The sequence below is a fragment of the Parasteatoda tepidariorum genome, chromosome 12 (assembly GCF_982258835.1).
Source record: "Parasteatoda tepidariorum strain Cologne lab strain chromosome 12, Ptep-v5.0, whole genome shotgun sequence".
Classification (NCBI taxonomy): domain Eukaryota; kingdom Metazoa; phylum Arthropoda; class Arachnida; order Araneae; family Theridiidae; genus Parasteatoda; species Parasteatoda tepidariorum.
The window spans coordinates 53,946,124-53,962,009 of NC_141766.1; the positions used below are offsets into that span (position 1 = coordinate 53,946,124).

At 28.7% G+C, this 15,886-nt stretch overlaps 1 protein-coding gene across 2 annotated transcripts in view; it reads left to right on the forward strand.

Moving 5' to 3' along the window:
* Positions 1-1,773: 1,773 nt before the first annotated feature.
* Positions 1,774-15,886, forward strand: part of LOC107436077 (putative defense protein Hdd11-like) — a 50,363-nt gene continuing 36,250 nt past the window's right edge. The window contains exons 1-2 of one of the 2 annotated variants that reach the window (XM_071188301.2): positions 1,774-1,905; positions 6,374-6,504. In XM_071188301.2, coding sequence (XP_071044402.1) covers positions 1,877-1,905; positions 6,374-6,504 — 160 coding nt within the window. In that variant the 5' untranslated portion in view covers positions 1,774-1,876. Of the gene's footprint in view, positions 1,906-6,258; positions 6,505-15,886 lie in introns of those variants that run through there. The other variant, XM_016051236.4, reaches the window with a different exon arrangement.

The window sequence follows — 15,886 nt, forward strand, 5'->3', positions numbered from 1 at the left end:
GCAACGCACTAAAACTGTGGCTTTGAAAAACACTGTTTAAGCACACTGTTAAAAACACTGCCTCATGCATGTTTGTTGACATCATTTTAGAGTGACTTTGCCAAATACGCTTTTTATCATCAAATTTGGAAACTCTTTAAATTTACTTTTTATTTAGAAATAAAATGCTCGGAAGAAAGTAGATAAATGAACGTATTTAAAATTTTGTTTAAAGAATTCAATTAATTAAACTTTATTACTTTCAATTATTGCATAAAGTAATTATAAGTTTTAATTTTTAGCACTTTGTAGGATACTTTTATAGTTTATTTCTTCATATGTTGATGATGAAACAAAATCCACTTTACGCAAATAATTAAGTATACCACAAAACAGTCTCAAAAGTTACTTTAACGAACATCTCATAATTTTTTATTCCAATTAAAATTTGCATATTTCAACGTAAAGTGTGTAATGGCCCAATCTATTGTGTCATAGGAGGATAAATAAGTTTGCAATCCATTGAATCTTAAACAAAACAAAAAGAAAAAACAATCAACAAAAACAATCTTATTCCTAATGATTTGTTTAGTAAAAAAAAGCTTCAATAGTTGCTTAGAAAGGAAAAAATCTTTGTAGTACTGGAAAAAAATTATTTTAGCTCAGCTTCCCTACAAAAATTACGCTTTATTTTTAATTTCGCGGATTTTAAATTTTTTTTAAACAAATTCTATCAAGCATTTTCTATACCTTATCAATATACTGTACTTTTTATGTGCTACTGTTTTGAAACTATACAACTGGGCTGGGATAGCCTGGTTGATAGGGCACTTAGCCCATGTCCAAGAGTTTGTGAGTTCGAACCCAGGCGGCCGAAGACTCCCCGCGTAGTAATTGGTGACTGATACGCGTTAAATCTGTCGAGTCGCAAAGTCCTCCATGTTCCCATAACAAATCAATACCTCTGGAGGTACTGATCCAGGAGTTGGCTTGTCTTCTGGATTGATTCAAAATTACAAGGCTACGAGTTGAACAATAGTAGTGGTAAGCCCAAAAAATTGGGTCGGTTGTTCAACGACGGATATAAAATATTAAAAAAAACTATACAACAGTTGAATTTTTCCTCAAAGTTTCCTCCCCATTTCACTAACGGCAATCCTATTTCTTAGAAATAAGCATAATTGTTACATATACGAAATAATACATAAAAAACAATTTTTACTAAAAATTGTGCCTAATAATCTATTGAGCAAATCAAAATCGTGATTTACAAATTTATTGCATTGTATTTATTAAAAATTGCGTACAAGGAAATGTTATTTTTATTGTTATTTGAGATATAATAAAACAATTGTATTCATTTACTAACATTCGCATCAATAACTAACTCCTAATTAAAGTTTATATAATTTTATTAGATTAACGAAATACATGAGATGAATAATGGCATTCAGACCTTCTGAATTGTTGACAAAAACTATCTTAGCAATGGTTAAAAAAATAAAAAAATAAAAACATTCATTCGCTGAAAGAATTCCATTAAGTAATAATTCAATTTGTTCATTCAACGGGCTTCAAGGAATAAAGAAATTTCATAGAAATGTTACGGGAAGCCATCAAATCTAAACGTTCTATCAATTTATCAAGAAAAAGGGGACATAACTTGATTTGATAAAAAGCTGGACAAATAACAAGTATCAATTTTATTTTATTTGCAAAGGATTTTTAACTCTACCTTTATGATGGTTTATTTGTAATTTTTTTTAAATCTTAACATGCTTAACTTTATGTATATTTCAATAAATTTTTCTGCTATTTCAATGAATGTACGTGATTTCTTAAAACAGAGCACGGAGTACAAAATTAAAAATTGAACACCTTGATAACTTTTGCTCTAATGATCGGGATTTTACACGTGCTAAGAAGGTGAGCAAATTCTGTTTCATCTTTTTTTATATTTAAAGTTAATAAGGTGACCAGGAAGTTTAAAATGCTGAAAAAATGCTTTTATAAAGAACATATTTTTGGAAGATTACTTAGAGCAGAGATGGGCAAACTACGGCCCGCGGGCCAACTGTGGCTCGTCGGAAGGTTTTATCCAGCCCGCGGATAGAATTTTAACTTGCCGATCCAGGATAAATATAAAAAATATGCATCTATTTTCTTGTCGACTTTTTTAAAGCTATTTATGTTCTTTCTTTTTTTGATAAGTACTGATGACCTTTTTACTTTCCCTATTTTTGTTCTACAAATAAATTGATGGAAATAGCACAGAGAGCTTCAATTGGTAAAATGTTGAACGCAGAAGTTCTTTATAGACTAGCTGTAGATTGGCGTTTGTCTTTCTCGAGGAGAAAACTTATGGAATCGAATATAGGTGAATTATGATTCACGTGTGGCAGACTGCGCATTTTAAGCTACAACGAGAGGACAATCTAGCAATCATCTGATACAGTTGTTTCTAAATATGCCAATGTTTGAGTTTTACAAATCATTACCAAAAGCTAGCACCCAAAATCTTAATATTTCATGCTCAGGAAATCAGTGCTATGTTTGCTTAATCTTAAATATATCTTGAATATAAAAATAAAATATTAAAAATAAAATAAAATAATCTTAAATATAAACAATCATTTTAGAAGTAGACTAACCGACAAGTATTTAGCCTCGTTCTTTAAAGTAAGCACATCTCACTTCGAACCTCATATAAGGAACTACTCATATAAAAATGAAATCGAAATTTCATTCATCTCACTAAATACTTAAATTAAAACTTAAATATTGGTTTTTTTTTTAAATTTAAATTTTGAAGTTTTTACTTGGCCCACCAAACAATTTTTTTCTCAATTTTTGGCCCTCGACCAAAAAAGTTATCCCATTCCTGACTTAGAGGATGAAGAACAGTGAATCATTTTGCGATAACTTGTTTACATTTTGGCCTTTTTTTAGCATTGGAAAATTCATGGTTTACCTTCCCTCACTTTTTCTTTACTTTAAATTTTAAGCTACGTATTTAGGTAAAAGGGAATTTGCCATGAAGGTATTTTCCTACGATAAAGCGTCCTCTTATAATTCGGGGGACTAACCTTGAAAATGCTGATTAATTAATGCAGATTTATATTATTAGTACTTACATATAAGCTGATATTTTAAGTACTTACACAATTAGTACTTACCCAAAAAAGCATATAGTTTGTCTATAGAACGAACTCCCCTCGTTATGAAGTCTAAAGCCGTCTTCTACTATGGAAACAGGAAATTGCGCATTTCAAAGAGGGGAGCTTCTTTTTCCCCTGATTCCCTTTCTCTCACCAACCCAAACCAAAACCCATCTTAAGTTAAACCTCGTAACCATAGTCACCGCCTCAACTCCAGGCGAATGGTTGGGGGAGTTCCTTACATAGACAAACTATACCTTTTTTCGATGGATTCGGGTTCTAAATATAAGAGAAGCCGCAATCCAGAAAGTAAGATCCTAATAGTTAGGAGAGGGATCGAAAACATAAGTGCCTTAACGGTTATTTCACTTTTTGAGGATTTCTCAATATCTCTGAAACTATTTAAAAGTTACTGTTATTTCGATATTACTGTTACTTCGATATTACTGTTATTTCGATATTACTGTTACTTCGATATTACTGTTATTTCTATATTACTGTTATTACTGTTATTTCGATACTTCAGATAATAAACAAACGAATTCTTTTAGAGTACTCTTTGAGAACTTTTGTTAAATTATAAAACTCTACTATAATCTAATATTATAGAAAATTAAAAACGGAAGTTTTTTATGGAAATACAGAAAAATATTCGTAAGAGGCTCAGTAATTTGACGGAAATAAAGTGAATATTAATTTATAAATTATTTTCCGGCTCTTAGTCTTTAAATTACTGTTCCAATCTAAAAAAAAATTTATTTTATGTCAGTGATAACAAATATTCTTGTTCAATTTTCAAAAAATTATTCCATTTCCATTAAATTATAAATTCCATTAAATTATAAATCCTTAAAATTTAATTTTGCGTTAAATGTCAACTATTAATTAATTAACAAAATTAATTTAGTTAAAATGTTAAAAAAAAACTTATTTCATTTTCTGATTTCTTGTTATTACTTATTTGACCTATTTATTAACAAATTCATTTTTAACCTTTGGTAATGTATAGCTTTTTTATTAAAAATTTTAAAATAGTACTGAAATTATTGGAGGGATAGGTTCAAGAATTTTTAAAAAGTGGCAAATAATTACTCACTGTTGTCTACCACCGCCTCAGACGTTGTTACCCTAATTTATTTAAGTACAAAAACACCCTTTGCTCCCTAAACTACCTTCCATTTATAACTTAAGTAAAATCAGCTAATTAAGTTAAAATTTAATAAACTAAAAATATTTTACCTTACCTTTTAATTTGCTTCTAAAAATTACATTTTAATTTTTATTTTCAAAATGAATATATCAATGCTGTAGATAACAATATCTCAATTCATTAAATAATTAACTTGATACGTGTTCACAAAGTATCTAGTTTCTGAAAGAAATAAAATTGGAAACAAACTTGCGTTGTAACGCCACTGTTGTTCATTGTATACATTTGTTTATAAGTTGAGAGTAAATATTTATTCCACAAGGAGACAAATTGTCTACCGAAAGACTGAGAATGATTTATTTTCGCAAACCTTTAGAGTTTCTATCAGAAATACTGCGAATAGAAGGTAAGATTTAAAGCTGAACAACAAAGTAAATAGTGTACTTTCAGTAGATAACTTTAGAAGAGAAGAATTGTAATTTAACCAAAAATAGTCATGTTTCATTTTGATGAAATGTTTAATTCAGGCTTGATTTATAAAAATTCCTGTTTATTGCTTTTCGGAAAGCTTGTAAATTTTATTTTTTTCAATAATTTTCTTAAATAGTTTTCTATTTTAATAATATTGGTATGAATACATACTTTATGTCAGTCCTTTACTTTTACGGACCACTAAGTACTAATCGAAAATTAAAAAATCCGATGTCTGTACTATGCTTTGTACAATATTGTACTAAATACTAAGCAATTCAGAATTTTGTTTTAAATAAACAAAATCAAAATTCTTGATTTTGAGACCAAGCTGATCAATAAATTCGGTAAACGTTTTCACTTTTAAAAAAATCTCTGACTAGGCCATTAGCTCTATGTGGCCGTATGATGTCGACTATTAAAACACTCCATCCCTAGAAACAAACACAGGGCTTCAATACTTCAAACAAAAACCGCAATAGCTAAAGCGCTCACGTCCCATTGAGATAACCTAGGTTCGAATTCCTGCGATCCGACCTCAGTGCTGACGTAAAATATTCACGGATCATCCGTAGAATACTCTTGTTATAATCCTCTTGTCAATGGACGAACCGTTGGAGGTTTTCATGGTTTTCCTCTCTTTGTAACGCTATTTTTTTAACTGAATAACGGATTAAAAGTGTAGTAAATTTTAAGATACACACATTTTCCTTTTAAAATAAACATATACCGTTATTTAAACTTAAAATAACGGGATGACTAATTTAGCAAAAATAATTGCTCTTTAATCGAACGCACTGTATTTTTATTTAAAATTTGCTCAAAAGGAAAATACTTAACAATTTGAAACTAGAGCCCAATAGGCACTAAATCCCATAAAAATAACATTCTAAAATCTTGTCTTACAAAATATAAGTGCAAATCATTAAGACATTGTACTATTAAGTAAGAACAACACTATTTTCATCCTTTTAAAATTTTTATAACTCATCTTATAATTCAGCTCTTCAATATGTATATCTCCGTTCGGAAAAGATTTTTCCTTAAAAATTGCATTTATTTTTTATTTATATCAAATTCAAGGCATTTTTTGTGAAATGTTTACTCTTTATGTAATTTAATTTAAAAACTAGCAGAAAAATTTTTAAAGGAAAAGCAAACTAACTTTCTTGTATGCTAAAGTAAAACGGCAATAAAAATTAACCTTTTAAACAAAAAGCTATCTTTCAATATTTTTTTTTCTTTAATAAATAAAATGTTTATTTCCTCTAAGAAAATAAATCTTAACAATTCATCAAAAATAAATGAATAAAAAATGCAACTCGATCGCATAATCAATCATTCTGTGGGTGAATTCAAACTGAAAGAAAAGCAGTATTTCAATGTAATGCCGAAAGCGACTAAAAAAACGCAGACTAAGAAAACTAAAAAAAGACTGGTATCGCCTTGAGGTCGTAGCCCTTGAAAAAAAAGAGGTCACTTTCTAGATCAAGAGAAGAATTCGCCAAATGAGAAAAACATTTTCATCTCTCGCAATTTTTTTAGTTCCAGTGGTTTCAAAAATAATGCGTAACATAAAAGTTATTTTTTTAATACTTTTTTATTCTGTTGACAGTTATCCTCAAGGGTTACCTACAGATACTTGTGATACAATAAGTCCTGTAAAAACTCCTTTACAAGTCAATGATTCACCTTATGTTCTTCTTCAAACAGCTCTTTCTTACAAACCTGGCCAAGTTATAAATGGTAAATATTTATATTATACTTATTTTCAGGTAGCATTTTTTTTTCAGTTAAAATTTCATTTGCGTTGCGTCAAGGAACTCATATTTTTATTAATTCATAATAAAATCTAATTTTACGTACTAAATTGATTTCACGTAAATTACTTATAATTTTATGTAATATGATCTTTAAGGGACCATCCACAAATATTTGCGCTGAGAAAAGAACAGGGTTCGTGAAATTATATAAATAATATTGCAAAAAGCGAGAGAATAAGAAAAGAGTGTGACCACATATTTGGTTAAAATAAAAAGTTTTTTTAAAAACAATTTCTTAATCTCTAGTAAGTTATCCACACTGGTTGATAACAGATACTTGTAATAAAATAAGTCCTGTAAAAATATTTTTACAAGTCAATAATTATCCGAAGATCTTTCTCAAACACCTCTTTCTTACAAACCAGGCAAAATCATAAATGGTAAATTAAATATTATATTTATTTTCCTGCGCATATGTATATTTATACTTGACATTTTATTAAACTTCTCAATAAATACTTTCGATATTATTTTGTAACTTTAGAGGTGTTTAGTTCATGTGATTTTTCATACTTCGTAATAAGATTTAAAGCCTTTAGAGGTTTGAGGGACCGATAATAAATTACGAAAGAACAAGTATTTTTGAACGCCAGAAAATCAGTGAATAAACTTGTAACAAGCTATACGATTTCTTTGATTGCTATAATTGAATAAAATTTCGTAAACCTAGCTTAAATATTTAAAGAAATATGGACATTTTTAACCAAAACTATATTTATGCTTCAACTTTAAAAATATTTAATAAAATGAAAAACATTTTTGAAGCGATTTTTCCTATTAAATATAACCATATTGGTCTCTGAAGATATTTAGCAGTATGGAAGAATACAACAAATAATAAACAATTATAAACAATCTGCTGACGTTATCGAAAGTATACTAAAGCAGGTGCTTTCGGAATCGAAAATAATTCACAAATAATAGGATTCACGGAGCTTACGATTTCTTAATTATTGTTTTTTAGATTTACCTACCCTCTTTAAAGTGTATTTGGACGTTTAATTTGGTGTAAACTTGAAATAAAGTGTTTCAAAACGCACTGTTCAACACCAAATTTGAAGAGGTTTTACACCACAGGATTTACAGTGCATGCATTTCGCAATAGTTATTTGACTATTATTATAAAAATAATTTTCAAAACTAATGCAAATCATTTCATCGCATTTCTTCACTTTTTTATCGAGCTAATCGATTTATAAAATGAATGGCTCAATTACTGATGAAAGTGTTTTGAATTTGTCAGTTTTGGGAGAATGGGAAAATGTCTATTACAAAATAGATAAGATTTAAAAGCTTTGACTGAAACTAAGCAATCTGACAGCTCAACCAGCAGAAAATTGCTTTCCATTGGGTTATTTTCTAAAAATGATTTCAAGAAATTTTATTTCTATCTTGAAAACATTCTAAGAAACAAAAGTTTAACCAGCAGCTCTCTCTTAATCCGTTCCTTATAAGACAAGTTCTGATGTAATTTAATAATCAATAAATCAATAGAATTTTCTTCGTCCGACTTTTATCTCTTTTAAGTTCACAAAATGGCGGCGAATCTATAATAATTACCGACCGTAATTAAGTTGCCTTACAGAGTTTCAAAGAATATCATTAAATGCGAGATTTTAAAAAGCATTTAAAGCGTCTCACTCCGAATTCTCTAAAATGTATATTTCCCATCATCCTTTGTTTGGTTAGTTCCTGGCAGTGACGGCTGCAGTTAAGTAAAAAAGAGGAGATTCTATACAACCGATGCTTAACGCAACATTTTCTTCATACTCCAGCCATCTTACTACCGTTAAGGGAAAAAAACCATTGACTCAGCTTTTTAATCATTACTTTTCCTTCTTCGGATTTTTTTGATACTTATTAAATGAAAGTTCTTTGAATGAAATTCTATCAGCGTATAAATAGGATGTAGAGATCGAAAAATGAGTACACCTTAATAACTTTTGAACTACCGATTTTCACTTACTATGACTCAATCTTAAAGGTTAAAGGGCTTAAACTTAAATATACTATATAATTAGTTTAACGTACGCGATAGCCTGGTTGGCAGGGCACTGGACTCACGTTTGAGAGAATGATAGTTCGAATCCATCCAACCGAGGATTCTCCGTGTAGTAAATGGTGACTAGTGCACGTCAAATCAGTTGGATCACAAAGTCCTCCATGTTCCCATAACAAATCAAAACCTCTGGTGGTACTGAATTGGAGACTGATCGTTCTCTAGTTCGGGTCAAAATTACGATCTGTGGATGAATGAATGGATGTATGAAAGGGTACACCCTATAAACGGGTGTGACGTATGGATGTGGCAGAATTCAAATTCGTGGCCATTGGTGCCGCTGGAAAACAATGGAAATCGCACCCTCTCTGCCTTAATGGCTGACGACGACAACAGCAATTTGTATAACGTGATATTTTAACAAATTCGGAACTTCGATCACGTGATTCTCCCATCACGCCCGAGGTATCCTGTATGAGACAAAACTTTCTGACTCTAGTTGAAAATAGGAGAGCGATCGAATAGTTGAATTTCATATTTTACATATTTCGTTACCTCTAAGAAGTCATTTTACATTAACATTTTATGATTTATTCGATTCAATTTCAAATTCATTTGATTCGCTTCATTAGTTCCAGAAGTACGGCAAAGTACGCAGAAAATAAAATTGACTCTAAGGTAGCTCGAACTCTCGACCACTCTCATATCGAAATTATTGGGACCATATTTCTCAACTTCTCGCAACTATCCATATTTTGAGCATCAAGTATTCAAATCCAATGAAATCCATCAATCAAATCCTTTTTTTTTTTCAGATAAAGTACATTTTAGAGTCTAATTTCGTAACTTAAGATATCGTCGGCGCAAACTAATTAGCATGCTTAAAGTTAAGATTTCAAAACAATAACATTAGATATTAATACGTGATTAGATCAGAGGTTATTAAGATGTTCTTTTTTTCCGCACACTGTGTTCATTATATGGAAATTTAGTGTACTTAAAAAAGGGAATATTACTCAAATACTAAACTCGTTTAATAAAATAAGCATGAAAGATTTAGTGTTCAATCTATAAATGAAAATAACATTTTTTATGATAAAATAGCTGAACAAAGAAATGACTTAAAAGTCTAGACAAGATGTTATCTAACAAACAATACTATATTTAGACGAAATATCTGCTTAAAGAGCGGAGAGGTTGCAGAATGTTGAATATGTAAGTATCTTAAAGAAAAAATTAACATGACAAAGTTTTATGGATTTAAAGATGGATGGATTATGGATTTTTGAACTATCTTTTACCAAATCTTTTTTTTTCTTTTTCGAAAAAAAAATTCAGATGTTTATAATTGAACGCATAGAAAGGAATTATTTTATTCTACACTGTAAAAACCACACTGTTAGAAATTTCTCGGAAGAAAGGGTTAAATAACAATTTATTGAATGGTTATTTTACTACATTTAATCAAAACAGTCAAATAACCATAAATAAAATGGTAATCAAACTGTTAATTTTGAGAAAAACTGTTTATTAACTGCTCTCCCCTAATACAGTTAAGCAACCAGAATTTTATCGCACCAACTACAACCACCTAATGAAGCTACTTGGTTCTTTGCAACTGCGTGCATATCATAACCGAGTGGGCTTATTCTGTCAATCTCATGACCGGCAGAACTAGAGTTCGAGTCCTAGTGTTGACGCTACTATATTTCCTCCTTTCCCTTCAACACATGAAAAATTTCCAGTGTCCGGCACTCTCCAATGCCCATTACCTTACGAAAAGCCGAGCTCCTATGCCTAGTTAAATAATTTTTTTACTTTATGCTAGTAGTAAACGTTTAAAAAACCTAACAGTTTTGTATTCATGGTTTTTATAACCATACTTTTCGTAAATGGTTAGAGGAAAAACATTCTTTACCGTAAACTTTGCAGTTAATCGTAAGGACAGACAGCTGCCATTTACTTCACCATAAGTTTAGAATAAAAATTTTAAAAGTGCAATTAAAATATCATGTTCAAAAACTCTAAAAATTGCATGAATAAATATAATACCGAATTAGCAGCACTTTAAAGGATGTAGTTACTTAAGTACTAATTATTTAAGACTTACACCAAGCTCCGATGCATTTCCGCCATTCACGAATTAAGCCACTTAGGCGTACGTTTTAAAAACGTCAGATAAAAACGGTAGGTTATTTACAATCAAGCCGGAAAAGGTCAAAGTTTGTGGTTGCGTAACATTTCACAGAAATAGAAATTTACTTTTATAAAGGGCATGTAAGTGTTTAAATGTGTAATAGAGATATTTATCTTCTCATAAGATTTACATTAATCTGTCAATTGTATAAAACAATTTTATAGTATTTATTTTTTTTCACTCCTAATTTATTGAGCCTAGTTCGAACTCATCTTAATATTATCTTCTGGTGTGTATACGTTTGGTTAACAAACTTATTTTACTTTAAGGATTAGTGTATATATGTATCCTAAATTAATGACTCTTACTTTGTATTGAAATCAACTATAATCGTGAAATTAACTTTGCTAACTCTTATGTGTATCATATGTATAATTAGAAATTTCAGTGGTTCTGAACGGGGGCAACTACTTCATACCAAGTAGTGTAAAAGAACATTCTTAATGTTGAACTTAAAATCATGCTCATATTCCAGAGAAGTCAGTCCTGGAGCTTAATTTGAAAGTGACAAAAAGGTGTTTTTGAGTTTTAAAAAAAAGTAGGTGTTTTTTAGTTAAATAAAAAAACGAACTGTTAATTAACGAGTTGCGAAGCGAAACTTTTCCCCCTATAATTACAATTATATTTTTTCCTTAAATCTGAACTTATCGTGGTTATTGCAAACTATGAGTGCAAAAAATATTTTTACTATCTGCTGTGTTTAATTTACAGTTGATACTACAGTCAAGTGCGGGACACTTTTTTGTGCATTATCTTCATTAAATGTGTCTTAGATGTAGTTTTCATCTTAAACTAAAGATTATAAACTTAAAATTATAAGCAGTTTGCATGAAAGACTAAAGAAAGACTAAAAATTATAAGTAGTTTACATGAAATGTTTAAGAGTTTTCTAATTTTTAAGACAACATTTTTATTTCGCAGTCTAAAAGCATTTTTATTGCAATTTTTGCAATGATCAAATGCGGGATGGAGCTGAAAATGGATAAATTTATTTTCTTAAATCATTAAATCTGCGAATTGAATATGATATTAATCATATTTGTTTTCATAAAATGCAAATTTTTGCAAATGCTTTGCAGAAGTTTCAATTTTAAATTAAGTTCCTCACGTATTGAGACACTAGAGAAATGTTTAGCACGTGACAGTACATGATGAAATAACATTCATTTTAACCCAATATAGATCTTCATTATTAAAGATGAGTAATGTTATAAAAATTTGTATTATTGTATAAACATTTTAATGATAAAATTATTTTGTGATAATTTATTTAAATTAGCAAAATTAAATATCTACTTATGTTTCAATAGAATGCCGAACAAAAAATTTACGAACTGCTAATTAACGAACTGCGGAACGAAACTTTTCCCTCTATAATTACAATTATATTTTTTCCTTAAATCTGAATTTATCGTGGTTATTACAAACTATGAGTTCAAAAAATGTTTTTACAATCTGCTGTGTTTCATATGTTGTACAGTCGTAAGGAAATCGTCATTAATAAATTCCAGATGTACTATTTCCCTCTTTGATATTTGATTCGTACCTAAACTTTTTACGCGCAATATTTTTACTAAATCGAAATCAAACGTAAAAATTACTATCTGTTTGAGCAATTATTCAAATGTTTAGCCTTTTTTCATGATTGATAATTAATTCAACATTATTGTATTGGCATTAAGTTTTCAATCAATTTCCTTGACTTTCTATTGTATAATGTTCAATACTATCTCTATACACTTGCGATTTCAATTAATTTTAAACTAGAAAAATATTTTAGAATTTTTCACCCTTTGTGGAATTCGCACGTGCTAATTCTATTAACTCTTTTTTCAACTAAATGAAGAGTTCACTTTTTGTAATTAATTTAAACCGAATAAGTTGTTTGATATTTTCTACCAACAACCTTTTCCGTATGATATGACAAAATATTTCCATCTACCTTATGCTTAGCTGTTGATAGAATTATTTTCCCATTAGTTTGTATTTAGGTTAAGATCAAGGTAGATCGCTCCATCATAACTTTGTTTTTCGTCGTATATTCTAAGAAAGAAGAAGAAAAAACTTTCAAAAATTACGTTTAGTATGTATAAATCATACAGTAAATAATGCAGTTAAATATCAAGTTAAAAAATTGGCCTTAGTAATCAAAAATTGTAAATTAAACATGTTGTCGATTCATATGTTAAAATTGTATGTCCTTGTAAATTACATACGTTTTGTACAAACATTGCTACTATGAATAACAGAACTGTAGTTCTATTCTGGAAGGAACTTCGTACATTACAAAATCTATTTTAAATGTTCTTTCGATGACTTTTTTATTAATTTTTCAAATTCTATTTGATTTCCTGTTTCTTCATCGAAGGTAAATCTTCTAACCTCTTCTTCTCTAACTTCTTCTAACTTCTATCTTTTTCATGCTTATGAATGTGTTTAAATTTTAATTTCTCCTCCCCCAAACTTCATATTTTCTTAATTTAGAAACATGGAATAGAATATTATTTTTTTTACTCGCAGATTATTTCATTCCTTGCATCTTTTTTTCCCTTTCCACCTGTTATATATCTATTGAAAAGAAATTATACATCTATTGAAAAGAAACCGAAAATACATTGACTAATTATAAAGTCATAACTTCTTTATGATGAAAATATTAAAGAAAACATTATTTTCAATATATATATATATATATATATATATATATATATATATATATATATATATATATATATATATATATATATATATATATATATTAAGAAACAGGTATATATATATACATATATATATATATAAATTATTACTTTGTGATGTTTCAGAATCGATATTTTGCATTAAATTTAGTGTGCCAAAGAGCTATAACTATTATTTTATTTTTATTTTATTGTTATCATATATTTGCTAAATTAAACTAGTCAAAACAAAGTCACCTAGTTTTCAGTGTCTCATAAAAATTTGAATTTTGTGATGTTGTTGTTGTTGCTGTTGGAATTTTTTTCATGTGCAGGACAAAATGTATGCTTCAAAATTCTTTGTTTAAAACAATTGTATAATTTCGATGAATCCATGCAATAGAAATGATAAATCAATGTTGTAAAATAAAATTTGAAAAAAAACCATGACAGTGGAAAAAATCCATATTTTCTGTCACTTGTGGGACAGCTATGTCATTTCAATTATTAACTTTTCAACGAAAAAATGCTTTAATTCCCCAAACAAATAAGGAAACTATGAACAGTTGGTAACTTGATATTATATGTGTCGTTCATTAATTAGTCAAAATGAGATTTCATGACTTAAAGTTGATCCTAAAATAACAAATTCAACTGAACAGATTGAGTCTCTCAGAACAGCAATATTCGATACACTATTGCCAGCCAGCAGAACCAAATTTTTAAAAAACTACTTAAAATTCAATTATTTGAATCTTTAACTGTTAAATGCTGTCACGCAACTTTTAAATGTTATTCAAGTGTATTTGCTAATATTTTCTTACATTTTTATTAACAAAAATTTTTACAACATAATTTATTAATCGGGTTTAGATTTATTGATGATTTAATTATTTTTGATTATAATGATTTTGATTTAATTAAAGATATTTATCCTAAAGAACTAAGTTTAATTAAAACTAATTCTGCTGAAAATTGCGCTTATTTTTTAGATCTTGATATCAAACTTCATAACCAAACAATTTTCATCGGATTATAAGATAAAAGAAGATATTTGAAGTTTAATGTTATTGGTTTAACACATTTTAATTCCAACCTTTACTTAAGATTTTTAAGAATATTTTAATTGCTCAAATTATTAGATTATTTATTTGTAATAATAAAACAGATTTTCTTACAGCTATCGGGAATTTCGAAATTACATTAGAGAATAATAATTTTCTTTTTAATTACTGTAATTATGATGTTTTGATTCAAAATATTTTAAAGACGTTTAAATAATTCGGCCGATATTGTAACCCGCATAAATAGGCCTATGCGGTGAAATTTAGGATTTTCTGTTCCTGAAGCATGTAGATGCAGCACTTTTTTTTTAAATTTTTACTCATTGAATGTTTTTCTGTTTTAATTTTTCAAGATTTTCAAGAAAGGAGTCAGCACTTGATTTATTTCTAAAGTTTTCTTAATGATTTGGCCATTCATATTTTATTTTGATGTGGCTATTATAACTGTAACCTTATCTTCATTTATTTCTCTTATTTGTGAGCGTCTCTTGATTATGTCTTAGTTTCTGTATTTTTAAGCCATTATTAAGACTTACTGTGATTGTTTGTCATTTATTTTTCTTTGCATTTACATTTCAATTTTTCTAATTGCTCTTTCTTATTTGATTTTCTATTATGGGGCCTCGGGGCACTGTCAGTTTTTGGTTTCACCACTGACAACAAAAAGGCTCCTGTGTCTTGGCAGGCAGTGTGTCCCCTGGTGAAGTGCTGTCCTGCTAGCAGACATATCTTAAAATATCTATAATTTTTGTTGTTTTCTGATATAAAATTGTTTTTCTGACTTTATAAATTAAAATAAAACAAATTTGAATTCACAGCTGCTTTAAGCACTTTTCCATTTTGATTTATTATTTGAAATGTAACTTACTTATTTTGTCTTTTTCTGAATTTGTAAATTAGTTTCATTCTTTTATTAGATGCTATAGGTCTTAGCATCAGTTAAAAAAAAATATTTTTTTACGTCTTGTTCCAACTTTTCGTACAAAGAGATTTTTTTTTTTTTTTTGCTTTTTTGGAATAGTTATATGAAGTACAAAAGTGTAAATAAGTTTAGTATTTAGCAACTAGGAACAGTAATTGAAAATCTAGTCTCATTTTCACTGCTGTATTTTTAAATCAAGACAATAAATTAATTAACATATTTGATTTGCATTAAATGCCTTGCCATTCGCTCTACTTATTTATGACAAAAAATCTTAAGATTAATCTATTTCTAGATTCTTTAATCATTAATTATGCTTTTCACGCTCCAAGATTCATATTTGCCTTCATTACGCTGAAAACATTAACACTTTTCCTTTGAGCGCCGTAAAAAAAAGATAGCTATCCGTTTCTCTTAAACTAATTACTTAGTATTTTCAAAAGTAAAA